The sequence below is a fragment of the Myotis myotis genome, unplaced genomic scaffold (genome assembly GCF_014108235.1).
Source record: "Myotis myotis isolate mMyoMyo1 unplaced genomic scaffold, mMyoMyo1.p scaffold_m19_p_1, whole genome shotgun sequence".
Taxonomy (NCBI): Eukaryota; Metazoa; Chordata; class Mammalia; order Chiroptera; family Vespertilionidae; genus Myotis; species Myotis myotis.
In genome coordinates, this window is record NW_023416313.1 from 31,663,418 (window position 1) to 31,678,833 (window position 15,416).

At 47.9% G+C, this 15,416-nt stretch overlaps 1 protein-coding gene across 1 annotated transcript in view; it reads right to left on the reverse strand.

Annotated features, from left to right (window-relative positions):
• The window catches only part of SCFD2 (sec1 family domain containing 2), a 336,120-nt gene that overhangs the window by 18,119 nt on the left and 302,585 nt on the right, over positions 1-15,416 (reverse strand). Inside the window, exon 7 of the mRNA XM_036333819.1 lies at positions 12,287-12,421. Within this exon, the coding sequence (XP_036189712.1) occupies positions 12,287-12,421 (135 nt within the window). The remainder of the gene's footprint in view (positions 1-12,286; positions 12,422-15,416) is intronic.

Genomic DNA, 15,416 nt, shown 5'->3' on the forward strand with positions numbered 1-15,416 from the left:
CAGAAAGCCAGCGCCCTGGAAACCCTCTATGGCCCCTCCTGTCATTCCCACACAAGGGAACCAACATCTTGACTCATAACACTCAACATTGAACCTTGCTTTTTTCACTCTACTACACCCTCCCTGAGAGTTTCCCCACATTAATAGGAAAGACCTGCATCCCATAGGCATTGGGTTGGGACCATTGGTGGGTCTTGGCCTCTCTCTGAGCCCCTGATGTTCCAGTTATTAAAGACTTTGAATATCACCTGCATCATATTGTTTTATGTAGCAGACATAGTTTCCTCTGGGTAAACTATTCTCACCTCCTCTCCTTTACCTCCTTCCCACTTACTCTCTGTAAAAAGTACCATCACCCTATCCATCTCTCAACTCCTGTCCCAGGATCTAAATCTAAGGTACCTCTCTGCATTGGCCTTGTCCACTGGACTGCTTGCTACCTGGATATACTGGTACTTGCTGTCTCCTCTCCTAGATTGTAAGATGCTAGAGTAGGGACTGACCATATTTACTTTGGTATTTTTGGCTTTGAGCATAGACCTAGTTTATGGTAACCTTTCAACCAATGTTGCATAAATAAAGCCAATGCACGCATGAATGAGACCCACGGGTTAACTGGAGACGCCCCTCTTTTCTTAGAGATCTTTTAGAGACTCTCTTTGCTTTATATGTGGTTCTTCCTGGTTCACTGACCCGAAGTTACATCCAGCCCTACAAACAATTGTTGTTTCTCCTTAACCCTGGGACAGAAATAAAACTGGCTGCAGAACTTCAAGTGAACGGCATGTTCCCAAAGACATGTGCTTTCCATGAGCGAATCTGGATGCTGAAGTACACTGCGAGAAGCTTGAAGGATGCATTGAGAGATGAAAGGAAAAAAGCAATGAACAGCAACAACAAAGAACAATACCCTGGGGCCAGGGGGAGGAGGGAATGTGGATTTTGGTACAAAGAGACGGGTCTGATTAATGCATGCTGCTGTTTGCTATTTTGGTTTCTGCTTAGATTTATGTTTTGATACCAGACTTTCCTTTCAGAACATGTCAAGTCAGCAGGCGATTGGGCGGTGGAGTCTCTTCCATTAAAATAGCACATCTTATAATGTGCCACGCACCGCTGGGTCCCCCTCTTTGGAGATGAAAGATTTAAGCATCGTTACTGCCATTGCACACACACAGATTAACCAAGCCAATCAGGCCCTCTGCTCTTCTTTTTTTTCATTTTCCAAACTTTCACTGGCTGTGACCTAAGACCTCGGTTATGGTCAGATAAGACCATTTCTTCCCACCATCCATGCCAGCCTTTGAAGCAAGGGCTGCCGAAACCTCTGCAGCTGTGGGCCCCCAGGCACTCTTTGATGTCCCGGTTGGTTTTCATGAGAAGGGTTTCCGCTGCTTCGGGTGCTTGTGAGCTCTCGAGGAGTTCTGGGAATCCTGCTGCCAATTCTCTTCCGCTCAGTTTCTCTTCGTGTGTGACTCACTTGTCTTTAGCGCGGGCAAGTGTCCTCAACAGTGGGCAGGAACATGCACCAGAGCTTGGGCATGAAGGGCACCAGGCCCTGGGAAACAGCCATGCCGACTTTGAACATGGCTTGGGAATGGCTTTTCTCCCAACAGGAGTTATAAGAGCGCCGCCACCGCCTCCGAACACTTCATGTCCGCGCTGTGCTTTCCCCTCATTCACTGATCCATTCCACAGCTGTTTATTGAGCAACTACTATGAGCCAGACAGTTCTCTTGACACCAGGGATTCAGCAGTGAACAAACCAGAGAGGAGTCCCTGCTGTCATAGAACTTACATTTCAGTTGGGGGCGAATGACAAAACCAGTACGTACATGGGGAAAAGAAAGGTGGTAAGTGCTTTGGAGGGAAATAAAGCAGGGGGTGGGCGAGCATGACTCTGCACCAGCCTTAGCATCTGAGAAGCAGGTAGAGGCTCCATTTTACATCAGAGACAAAGGGAGGCTTGAAGAGATGAAGAAACTGGTCCTCTCATTTGCTCCCACATCCAGTCAGCACCCGGTTCTGTGGGGTCCAGCAGCGCTTCATCTCCCGGAGTGCCCACCCATCTCACCTTCCCTCTCCAGCCCGATGCCAGTGTGGCCTCGTCCCCCTCTCACTGCTGCCAGGGTGATCTGTACAAAATGTACACTGGTTACATATGCCTACAACATTCAGTGGTACCTCGTTGTTTTGGTCCAATTTCTATTGTTATAGCTCCTGCTTCTCTCTGTCTTCATATTTAGAACTACCTGTAGTTCCTTCCATGTACCATGGCGTTTCGTCACTTTGTTCCTCACTCCTACCGGTCTGACATGTTCAACTCTCATGTCAGCTCCTCTGACGTGGGACTGAGCTCCTCCTTCTCTGCACCCGCACGTCCCCTCCGGCGTACACGCATCTCTCCTCCTGCAACCCGCAGTCTTCCTGCCCCTCTCCGCAACACGCCGCGAGCTCCCCGGGGTAATCTACACCACGGCAGGGAGGGTATCTAGTAGTCTCACATGTCTTCTTTACGCACCGCGGTGATGAGCACACAAACCAGGCTCTCAGTGACCGCTCACCAGCAGACAAAGTTCACTGACTGTCAAAACCAAGTTTTTGTTTTTGTGGAATGATTTCTACCAGAGTCCATCTCGCCAGAACTTATGGATCATATTTAGCAAATGTTAGACAAAAATCAACCCCTACCTCATAGCATGGAGTATAATTAAGAAGAGGAAAATATAAACAATGATTATAAATAGTGTTGCAAATGGAAATTCTAGAACCTGTACTTATTTAGTCAACAAACACCCAGTGCTGAGATGTTTCCTCTTGTCAGAAGGACCATTAGTATAATTGGCCAAAGCCAACAGTTCATCTATCCCAGTCTTGTTTTCCTTGTGTCGCCAATGAGGGGCTGGACTAGATGACCCCCAGGCATGTCCAGCTCTCGCAGTCGGTCCAAGGAACTGATGTCATATTTCACCTGACACTCACGATCTTTGCCCTTCACCCCCACAGCGCACTTCACCCCCACAGCGCACTTCACCCCCACAGCGCACTTCACCCCCACAGCGCACTGCACCCTCACAGCGCACTGCACCCCCACAGCGCACTTCACCCCCACAGCGCACTTCACCCCCACAGCGTACTGCACCCCTGCTGTGGGTGCTTCTGCAGGCCTTTCAAACATATGTGGACCGTCTCCCGATCCCCATGGTTAAGGGGCAGGCGACTGGCAGCCAGGAAGTTACAGCGTGATCCCGCCCCTCAAACATGGTTGAATAATGGTCCAAGAATGGATCTCCGACCCAGGCGGGGCCAACTTTAGATCCTTCCTTGGGAATGGAGACTTGACTTAAGAAAGACAAGGCTGAATCAAAGCTTAGCTTGTAAGAACCAAAAGCTGTGGATTTGCTCTCCAGTCGTTCATTCAGCTCATACTGAGTGAGCACCTGCCGCATGCCCGGCCTGTTCTCAGCGACTTCTGCAGACTGGAGCACGGCTCAAAGGACTGTCTGGTTTCCCGGTGGCGGCCCAGTTCGCAGTCCCAGGCTTCCCAAGGCCGCCGCATCGCTGCCCTTGGGTTCCCCAGACATTCTTGGTCCTCACAGCAAACGATCCTTTCTCTGATTAATTAGTGCAATTTGTTGGCATTTTAATTGTAACTGAGAGAGTTTCAGCGCCCACCCCCTCTCCACCACCAGCTTCTCAGGGCCCCTGAGCAGTTGTTCTGTTTCCTTGTGGCCCTTTCCTATTGCCCCCAAGGCAAGGACGCTCTCAGACTAGCTCAGATGAAGGGCCCAGAGGCAACCCCTGGGTCCCATTGGACTCTTTTTCAGAAATCTTTTAATTTTTTCCAACTAAGCATGGCCACATAAGAAATGGAACAACACAACAAAAAACTTCTTAAAAACACACATAAAAAGAAATAAAGCGGCCTTATGCAATTTTCAGATAAAACCACCCTCCTCACGCCAAGTCCAGCGGAGGAAACATCTTGACAAATCATGTCCGTTAGTCAAAACAAGCTGGGGCCCAAACACATGGAGTAGATATAAAATATATTATTTTCAGGAGACTGAAACCCACACCACAAATTCCAGAAACGCATTTTAAAAGTGCTGCCCATTAGACACGCTAGTTTTAAATTAAATTAACGTTGTAGTGAGGGGGAAGGTATGCTTCGGTTTATTTATTAGATCACTATCGAGCTTTCCTGTAAGGAGATCAAGGTGCTCCGGGAACAAGCGTCCGTGGAGAAGACTGGCTGTTTGAAGAACGCCAGGCTCGGCCAGAGCGGCTTCTCTCCCGTTTGGTTCCCCCTCCCCTAGGGCACTGCCCTTCGAAGCCCGGCTTTCTGAGGCTAACCACAGTCCTTCTGGCCGAGGAGTGCATTTGGCTGGCTTGAAACACGTTCTTAGAGATGCATGAAGAATGATCTCATGGGCAAGCTCACTATTCTCCCTGTGTTACCTACGGGCTCCATGCAGTGAGCTGGGGAAAGGAAGGTCCTGCAGCTCAGTTTCTTATCACTCCGCTGCCACGGTTTTCTTTCCTTCCCTTCCCTTCCCTTCCCTTCCCTTCCCTTCCCTTCCCTTCCCTTCCCTTCCCTTCCCTTCCCTTCCCTTCCCTTCCCTCCCCTCCCCTCCCCTCCCCTCCCCTCCCCTCCCCTCCCCTCCCCTTCCCTTCCCTTCCTTCCCTTCTTCCTTCCCTCCCTCCCTCCCTCCCTCCTTCCTTCCTTCCTTCCTTCCTTTCTTCCTTCTTTCCTTCCTTTCTTTTTGGAGACTATATTATTTTAAAAAAGATTATGGGCAAAGAGCAGACAGGCCTTTCATTACCAAAGCCTTTTGGGACCCACCTTAAAACCAGGTCTGAAGTGTAAGTGAATTTTCCATCCTCTAGGCCAGTGAAGGCGAACCTATGACACGCGTGTCAGAGGTGACACGCGAACTCATTTTTTTGGTTGATTTTTCTTTGTTAAATGGCATTTAAATATATAAAATAAATATCAAAAATATAAGTCTTTGTTTTCCTATGGTTGCAAATATCAAAAAATTTCTATATGTGACACAGCACCAGAGTTAAGTTAGGGTTTTTCAAAATGCTGGCACGCCGAGCTCAAAAGGTTCGCCATCACTGCTCTAGGCTGTAGGGAAAACTCTGAGACTTCACCAAACACCTTCCTTGCCGAGCTGGACAGTCAAACGTATATTTAGGTGGAGTATATACTGCATTTCCCAAAAGTGGCCACAAGAATATTTTCTGCTCCTCATGCTCTTGCTCTCTTCTCAAAGGAAAGAGTGTATCCCCTCCCCTCGTCCCTGAGTGGGCACTGGTGCCTGCCTGCACACATGGAGCGCTGCGGGGGAGATGCTGTGTGGCTTCTGAGGCTTCCCCCTGGCACGCTCTCTCAGGAGTCTGGTCTTGCTGGACTCTAGTCCCTTGTCCTTGGAACACAGCTGCCATGCTGTGAGGGAGCTCAGGCCACGTGGGGAGGCCTGCATGGGAGGAACTGAGTCCCTTAGCTGCCAGGCTGGGCTGGGCTACGCGCCCACAGTCAGCATCTACTTGTGAATGTGCCATCTTGGAGGCGAATCCCTCCCTGTTGAGTTCTGCCCAGAGTACAGTTTCATGAACAGAAAAAATTATCAATATTATTTTAAGCCAATGTTTGGAGACGACTTCTTATGCAGCAATAGATAACCAGAACAGGGGGGGGATGAAGGGCTTCCCTGGACAGTCTGATATATACAGAAGCGCATGCTAAAGCAATACAAAGAGAGCGATTTTAGCAAGTTGCAGTATGATGCAAACAAGGCCTGACTTTAGTAAGGGCAGAATTCAGCTGCTCTGACTTCCCTCTCACGGAGGATTTACTTGATGCAGAAAATCTTAGATTCAAAGGCATTTTTCTTAACGTTCACTGGCTGCAGACATTTACATGATGAGATCGACGTCTGCGAGCTACTTCCCAGTGTCTGGGATAGAGGCCTCCAGTCCCCCACAGCGGGAGGCTGTGAGGAGGGCTGAGCACGTGCTCTCTCCCAGCACATGGAGACCATGCTTCCAGAGTGTTCCCGGCAGAGTCTGTGTCCTGAGTGGCCAGGGTCTGGCCCTGCTGGCCTCTATCCCTTGAACCGTCTTGTCACGGTCCATGCACAGAAATTCACCAGCTCCCTACAGCTTCCCCAGGAGGCACAGGTTGTGTCCCCTGAGACTGGGGATACCAACAGGTTGGACACACGCTGGAGAAGAAAGGGTCTGTCTGGAGAAACACATGGCAGCCTTATAAACATGGCTTCCACCGGCCCAACAAAAAGAACATTAGATTCCATGTCTCTCTGGCAACAGCACATCAATAGTGAAACCTGAAACTCTCGGGCATCTGTTCTCTGCTATTTAAGTCACTTGTCCACTCAGCAGTTAGTCTGTATGCACTGAATGCCTACGCCCTGGCTCTGCACAGGGACACAAAGTTACTCAAGGCGGACTTTTCTCCAGAGTCACGGTCTGGCCAGATCACAAACTCGTAAAAATGGGAGTAGGAAATACTGAACCAGCACGTACTGCAGGCCAGGCACTGCCCTGAGTGCTCTGGGTGCATTAACTCATTTAAATCTCAGAACAACCTACACAGTGGGCACTATTATTATCCCCATTTCACAGATGAGGAAACGGAGGCCCAGAGAGGTTAAGTGATGCACCCACGTCACACAGCTAGCTCTAAGCCAGACAGTCTGACTCGGACGTGTGACCACTGCTCTCCATTGCCTCCTGTAAACCAACGTAAGCGGTAGAATAGAGTGACTGCTGTTAGGCAGCATATACTAGATGGCCTTCTATTATTTACAAAACCAGACGAAAACATTACAGATGTTAAATAGAAAAGAGGTCCCCAAATCTCCCCCCAGAAGACTCGTCCTGCTGCCTAACCACGTGAGGACATCTCTCCTCTCGATTCCTCGGCTCTCTCACACGACAAAACCAGCCCTTTGCTTCTCTCTGTTCCCTAGGGACAAAGAGGCTGGGAAACGGGGCTGCAGCTGCATGTGGACAGAGCAGAGACCGCAGGTTTCCTTGATGGAGGGGGAGTCAGGCGTCCGTCTCCCCCACGCACCTGGCAGCACGGCGGTGAGTGGGTGCAAGTGGCCGCTGCCTCTCTGGGGTTACGCAAGGACAAGACAATGACCAGCTTCGTCTAGTTTAGCAGCTGGAAAGGAGGGTCAGGGATTCCTTTGAGGGTCACTGGAGTTGATTGATCTACCCCCTGTGAAGTTGTTGAAATATAGCTTTTGCTTAACACATTGTGGATGGATCACGAGAACTTGCCAGCTTTGTTTAGTTCCACTTCATATTACACAGTGTTTTACAAAGTACCATACTTTAAAAAGATATTAGCTTGTAAGAGCATGTATTAAATAACTCCAAAATGCAATGGGGATTTAATTTTAAAGTGTGCCTTTAACATTTATGTAAAACGTTTTTTGTACTCATTCAATAGAAACTTATCTGGCCGCTGGGTAAAGCTAGCAATAAAACTACTTGTCTGCAATGTGTTAAGGGCAGAAAGTTGGAACAAGGAGCCAATGACTCTAACTGACCACTGGGGCCACCCTCCCGACCTTCAGCAAGTGCCTGCTGCGTGTAAAGCCATGAGGGCTGGGACCTACGTGTTGAGGATGCAGAAATAAATAGACCTAGAACAGCCCTCCATTCTCCCAGCCACAGCTTTCACGTTCTTTTGATTGTGGCCTATAGTGAGAGATACATTTAAATCATACATGTGTGCATGCTCCGGGCTATTCTGTTTCACCTTGCTAGTCTGTTCCTTTTTTTTTTTTTTTTTTAAGTGATTACAATCCAATGAATTGATATCTTTTGTTGTTGTCAATCCTTACCCAAGGATATTTTTTCCATTGATTTTTAGAGAGTAGAAGGGAGGGGGAGAGACACACAGAGAGAAACATTGATGTGAGCGACACATCGATTGGTTGCCTCCCCCATGTGCCCAAACCAGGGCTGGGGATTGAGCCTGCAACTGAAATAGAACCCAAGACCCTTCAGTCCTCCGGCCAATGCTTTAACTACTGAGCCAAACTGGCTAGGGCCAATAAATTGATATCTTGACTCCTACTGTGCAGTGGATCAAGTTGTGCAGCTAGAAAACACTGGGAAAAGGTACCCAACATGTCTCGTTATAAATCAATGTACAAATGAAGCCACAGAGGTATGTATGAAAGGTATGGAGCCCTGAAGAAGACAGGCATTAGGGGCCTGGAAAACCCTCTCCTATGCTCTTTCTGTTACCTGTTGTGGGGCACCTGCAGTTCATCCTGCGGGAAAGTCCGCCGGCCCCATTTCCCAGCACATCTCTCACCAGCTTCTCAATGGCCTCAGCCCCACCATCATCTACAGATACTGCCCCTGGGTGACCTGAACTAACGTCATCTGTGACACCCGCAAGGAGTCCAGGGACAGGGTAGCCCAGCTCTAGAGCTCTCTGAAGTTCCCCGAGCACAAGGAACCCACAGGGGATGCCTGCCTTTCATCTGACTCTGTCTTTTTCAGCCTCAGCACCCATTCAGTGAGTCTTGAGTGGAGGATGGGGGAGAGTAGGCCCTGGAGGAAAAGAGTGGGCCAGCAAGTGGCAAGGAAGCAACGACTGTTGATACAGAGATGTGATGTGAAGAGGCAACTCAATGCCAAAACACAGACTTCTCCTGGCAGAGGTTGGCTGGGTGGGGCTGCACACGGCCAGTGAGCTGTGGGCCCGAGTCCCAGGGAAGCAGACAGGGTACCAGCAGATGCCCTGGAGACCTCCCTCACACTGGCTGCCTTGCTGGCCAGTGCAGGCATGGAATTAATTCATGAGCTGCATGGACACGGGAGAGGGAAAGTATCTGTGCTAACGAGTAATCATAAAGAAAAGAATTAATGACATATGAATATTTAACTTCCAAGAAGACGCCTGAAGCTTCCTGGAGCCAAAGCATGCGGTGAGGAGCATGGGCTTGGGGAGTAAGACTGGCCGGGCCAGATCCTGGCGTCCCATCTCCTGTGTGCTCTCCTGGGAAACAACTGAGGACAGAGGAGAGTACGAGTTGGTGCCTACTGCTTAACCTTGTGGGGCTCAGTGTCCCCCCCGGTGAAGCAGGGGTACCGACGGAACCTGCCTCCTCGGATTGCTGTGCGGTTCACATACGAGAATGGCTGGCCCCATGGTACAGGCTGCTGCATACCTTTGGGCAGTAAGTGAGAAACAGTGGAAAGCAGGGCCAGGGGCTGGGAAGTAGCCACGGCCACGTGGGATTCTGCCTGCCTCTTGCATCTCCTCCCACTGGCCTCATCGCAGACAGAGACACCCTCTCCCGAGGGCCTCACCTCCATCTCAAAGAGGAAGCCACAGTGAGTTTCTCAAAGCCCTGTTGGCTATTCCTCTCTATGTTTGTCCCAATTTTGTTGAAACCCTGAACACAGAGGCCAGAGGTAACTTTTCTTGTCAAGGTCTATGGAATGGTGGGAAGAGCCAGTCACCGACTGAACACTGGGACGGGAGGGCTCTTCGGCCAGTCCTCCAAGATTCTCCCACCCCTGTAGGCAGATGAGGCGCCCCTGGCAACAGAGAGCAGAGGTCCTGCAGCTGGGGGCTGGGGGCTGGGGGCCGAGGGCCGGGGATGGATCCCGACAGCTGCTGGGAGAACACACGTTCTTCTCCCTTGAACCCATGACTTGGAAACCTCCTGTGAGATGGGTCTCGGTGTGCAGGAGCATTTCTTTATGACCCCAACTGTGGAGGCTTGAAGGGGAGGAGCACAGCGGTCTAGTGGGGCCCAGGAGGGTTCTGCCGTCTGCCTAAGCAAAGCCCACCCTGGGCTGTGAAGTGTCTGACCACAGGGAGAGCTGCAGAAACACTCGCAGTGCTTAAAGGGGTGATTTTAAAATGTGGCATCTCATGGTGCACGAAACAGTGATGGAAACCACAAGTGGACAGTCCTCCCTACCTGGGCCTGCAGTGCAGCAAAGTCCCTGAGCACATTAAGGCACGGCAGAGCCCAGCAGCAAACATTTTGCCTTGATTTGCTGTTTAACCCCGTGTTTCTCAAACATACTTGGCCGCTGGCCCTTTTGCTAAGGAACAAGTTCTTTCTGTGGGACATTGCTGGGCAAAGAGTGAGTCAGGGCCCCCTCCCATGCACACTGGCCTCTCCACAAATGAGAAACTCGTGTGGCGAGCAGGGTGCAGGCGGTTCGAGCTCCCTGTGTGCCCTTGGCCAGACCCTGAATGCAGCAGCCTGCCTGGGAAAGGACACACAGCCCCCGGGGCCAGCCTCAGACCTCACTGACCAGGGCCTGAAGGCCCATGCTGGTTACTGTAGTCTCACCTCAGGGTGAAGGCCAAGCCTCTGAGGGAGGAATAGGGTGTTCTGGCGGAGAAGGTCAGAGGCCATGTCTAGCCTGGAAGTTTCTGTATGAACCAGCCATCATGAAGGGCCACTGAACAACCCTGGGCTACCCTCAACACAGGAGCCCAACACAGGAGCCTCAGAACAGCTCTGGGAAGCTGATCTGTGCTGCATTATTTAAAACACACACACACACACACACACACACACACACACACACACACACACTTCACCAGCACTCATTGCAGCAGAAGTTAATGATCATTGGGAAAAGCGGAAGGAGACCGGCCCGTCCATCCCGGCCGTGAACTGCACGGTTTAGAGTCTGACTGTCTGGCTTCTGTCCTCTGGCTTCGGGGTGGACTAGTTCTCCTGGCAGATGCATATATGAACTCTATGTAGATTAATTCATGATTTCAAAGAAGCTTTGAAGCTGGCAAAACATTCTGTTATTTCCAAGAGTTATTACAACTGAAATCCTGGCACAGACTGGAAGGTCAGCCTGTAATCTTGTTTAGATCCTTTTAAATTCAGAAACTTTACAGTGGGTTAAAAATAGATCGCATCTGTGTCCTTCTGCTCCTTTCATCCCCGCTGCAAAGGCTGTGCAGTGATTTTGACCTACCCTCGCTATTAGCCAGAGAAATCCTAGCACTTGGCAACTGGGAATCTGTGGAGCCCAAACAAGTCATTTTTAAATGCAGATTGACGCAGCCATTGTGGAAAGCAGTATGAAGTTACCTCAAAAAACTGTAAAAGCCTTATGACCCAGCTATTCCACTTCTTGGAATATGTCCGAAGAAACTGAAACACTAATTCGAAAGAATATATGCACCACTGTGTTCACTGCAACATTACTTACAACAGCCAAGACTTGGAAGCAGCCTCAGCTGGTTTGGCTCAGTGGGTAGAGTGTTGGCCAGCGGACTGAAGGGTTCTGGGTTCGATTCTGGTCAAGGGCATGCATGCTGGTTTCAGGTTCAATTCCTGGCCCTGGTCAGGACATGAGAAGGCAACCAATCCCTGTGTCTTTCCCTCTCTCTCTGTTTCTCTCCCTTCCTTCCACTCTCTCTAAAAATCAATGGAAAAATACCCTTGGGTGAGGATTAACAACAACAAAAAACAACAAAAAAAGATTTGGAAGCAGCCCAAGTGCCCATCAGTAGATGAGTAAATAAGAAAGCTGTGGCCCATTTACACAATGGAATACTACTCAGTCATAAAAAGAAGGTCTTACCTTTTGTGACAGCATGGATGGACCTGGAGTTATTATACTATTGAAATAAGCCAGTCAGAGAAAGACTAACACCATATGATTTCACTTACATGTGAATCTAACAAACAAAATAAACTAACAAACAAAATATAAACAGACCCATAGATACAGAGAACAGACTGACTGACAACTGTCAGAGGGGATGGGGGTTGAAGGACTGGGTGAAAAAGGTGAAGAGATTTTAAAAAATAGGTTTTGGGGGTGATGCTCACCACATGCCTGAGCAAAGTTGCTCGTTATCCTGCATAATAAGTTCTAGAATGAATAACAGCAGACTGTCACTCATTACGAACAGCAGAATAGTACATGGATTCGTGTGGCATGGAAATGTGGCCAGGCGAGGAGAAACATTTTCAACAGTGCTACCCTGCCCTGGAGGGCTGTGTCCTCGCATATCGACCAGGAAAGAGCCCAGTGCGTAGATCAAAAGAAACTGGAGGAGGCTGGAAGGGCAGGCTGCTCTTAACCAAAAGTTAAGTGAAGATTGCACCTGGTTTCAGAAGAGTCAAAACACTGCACGGTATCTTATATGGCACCCGACGGGTGAAGAGGGTGCCAGCATTTTCCTGCCAGCACAGATAGCATTCCATTCAGGATGACCTCTCAGCGGCGACTTTACCTTCATGAACATGCTAAATCCAGTCTTCAGGAGGTCGGTGAGGCCTGACGACATATGCTCAATATCAACAGGATCTGGCCTTTCGGGATCAAATATTTCCTCCACAACCTGCTTCAGCAACGGCTTGTAGGATGCCTGGAAGGACAAAATATTGTGCTGTGAGCAACAGGGTTTATCTGGAGAGAGGATGGTTTTATCTGCACCCAAGGAAACAAAACAATGTAATTTTGATACTGAGCAAAGGCTACGAGTTTGTGTGTGAAAAGGCAATTATAACAACATTGGATTTTTTGGTAAATGTTCACCCCAGTACCTCACCACTAATTGTTGTTTCTCATATTCCTTATAGAAGCAAATCTCTCGTCCCCAGAGCTATAATCACAGAATGGCTAGTTTTTCAATCAAGATTGAAAGCGATGATTTTATGTATGAAGTATACTGGAAAACAAAGTATTGTCATTTGGTATAGACATAAAGATGGTCTCCAGGTTTTCCTAAATATTGTTAGAACTATGCTCCTTCTGCTAGGAACTCAAATGTTTTCTTTCTTCCTTTCTCCCTCCCTCCCTTCCTTCCTTCCTTCCTTCCTTCCTTCCTTCCTTCCTTCCTTCCTTCCTTCCTTTCTTTCCCCCTTCCTCCCTTCCTTCCTCCCTTCCTTCCTTCCTTCCTTCCTTCCTTCCTTCCTTCCTTCCTTCCTTCCTTCCTTCTTCTCTCTTTCTCTCTCTCTCTCTCTCTCTCTCTCTCTCTCTCTCTCTCTCTCTTTCTTTCTTTCTTTCTTTCCTTTGTCTTTATTTTAGAGAGAGGAAGGGAGCAGAGAAGAGAGATAGAAACGTCGATTGGCTGCCTCCCGCACACTCCCTACCTGGGATGGAGCCCACAACCCAGACATGTGTCTTGACTGGGAATAAAACGGGTGACCTCTTGGTTCATGGGTTGACGCTCACACCAGCTGAGCCACACCAGCGGGTGGAATGAATGTTTTCATACAATGTTTTGTTGCCGTCCAAGCCCAAGGCATTCCCTCCTTCCTCTACGGAGCTCAGCTCCAAGGAGGACTTGGACAGAGAATGCAGCCAAGGTGCCAAAAAGGAATCCGACCAAGGCCAGGGCTGAAGAGAGGGAGGCCACGTGGTACTATAAACATTTCAGTAGAATTTAGTTGAACTTTTGATAAATAATGCTAAATGCTTTCCTTTTCTGTGACCTGAATAACCTGCCCACACTTAGTAATACTTGGAGGCAGCTCCTCTAACTGAGCATGCTCCCCACCTCTTTCCTTGGTTCTCCTTACTAACAAGCTCCTCCTCTCTTCCCTTCAGTGGATCACTGTCCTCCCAGTCCTGCGGCTGCCTCTGCTGCTCCAGTTCCACAAGGCACCCAAGTGTGAGCTTAAAGGATAAAGGAAGGAGGAATGACTTCCCTCAATGCATTCTCTCAATCTGTTCTATCTCTACTGCGTCTGTTATAGGCTCAGAACAGCCAGGCTCCCACGGAGCACCGGTGAGATGTCTTGAACTCCTGTTTCTCTCTTCGCATGTGAGCTGCCTTTAGCAAGTGTCCGGGGTATTTGGTGTATTGACTTCAACTCTGGCTTCATCTTGCTTTTCTCACTGTCATTTATTTTTTACTCTTATTTTCCCTTTATCCCTATTTTCTTATCTAAAATATCTTAAAAATAAAGCAGGGCATATACTATCAAGATCATAAACAATCATTTAGCCAGAATGCAACTGGTGCATTTGGCAGGGATAAGATGCAGGGAAAAATAGCAACTGCTCAGTTGAGGGTGTAGCCTTCTTATGCTTATTAGTCAAGTAGACCATTGCATGCCCAGAGATCTCACAGTTTAATGCTTTTGAAAGTAAACCACTGGACAGGAATATCGATAAGACAGAAATTAACACACACACACACACACACACACACACACATACACACACACGTCAACCTTCCTCATAATAAAGCTATATCCAGAGAAATTTTAAAACTTTACCATACAGGCAAAAATCTATAGGTTTGAAAATACACTTTTGATGGGGCCATAATGAACTGAAACTCTCACATATGGCTGATGGAAGGGTACACTGCTACATAGTGTGGAGAGCCATTTGGCAATACCTATCAAAATTACAATTGCATTTGACCTAGCAATTCCACTTACAGGAATTTATCCTATAAATATGCTGATATATGTAAATGATGCTCATAAAGGGCTGTTTACTGTTTGTAATAGCAAAAGATTGGAAACAGCTCAAGGGCCTATCATTAGGGAGCTGTTTAATAAATGGTATGCATCACAGGAGGGGATGCTATGAAAGTGCAGAGGGAAGTTCTCTGTTGACCGGGCAGAAAGGAAGGTGCAGAATGAAGTGTGGGTGAAAAAAGCAAGGTGAGAAACAGTGTATGATGGGCTGGACTTACGTGAAATGTGTCATGTGTATATTTGTTGAAATACAGAAAAAAAATAAATTCTGATGTGATATACAGAGACTACCATGAACAGTGATCATAGAACAGGGGATTGGAGAAGGAACAGAAGTGGGAGGAAAACTTTTTAATATATTGCTTTTTTAATTTTTATTTTTCAATGTATTGCTTTTTAAAAACACAGTTAAAACACCACTACAAACAGCAACAAGATTTTTTCACTTGTTGAAAACGAATAGATTGTGCAAGGAAGAGAATAGAGTAAAAACACACCAAATATTAATTAGGGCTAGCTCTAGGTTCTGGGAGTGGGGGATATTATTTTCTTCTTTTTTCAAAATTTCCAAAATTAACAAGTATACTTCTAGAAGGATAATGTAATCTAATAAATACTTTCAATGTTAAGAAAAATAAAGGTCGTAGGATGACCTTTGAATTCTATAAATCCTCTTCCTTGAGTAAACCGTCTTTAGAGTCCTATCATCTCAGCCTTTCTGGACATTTAATCTCTTAAACTTCAACACTCATCTCTTTAAACTGCTCCCAAGTTACATATTATGTAGGAGAGACCTCTAAATTCTTTATCAAAACAACTAAGCACAGCCCGGCCGGTGTGGCTCAGTGGATGAGTGTTGACCTGTGAACCAAGAGGTCACAGTTCGATTCCAGGTCAGGGCACATGTCCAGGTTGTGGGCTTGATCC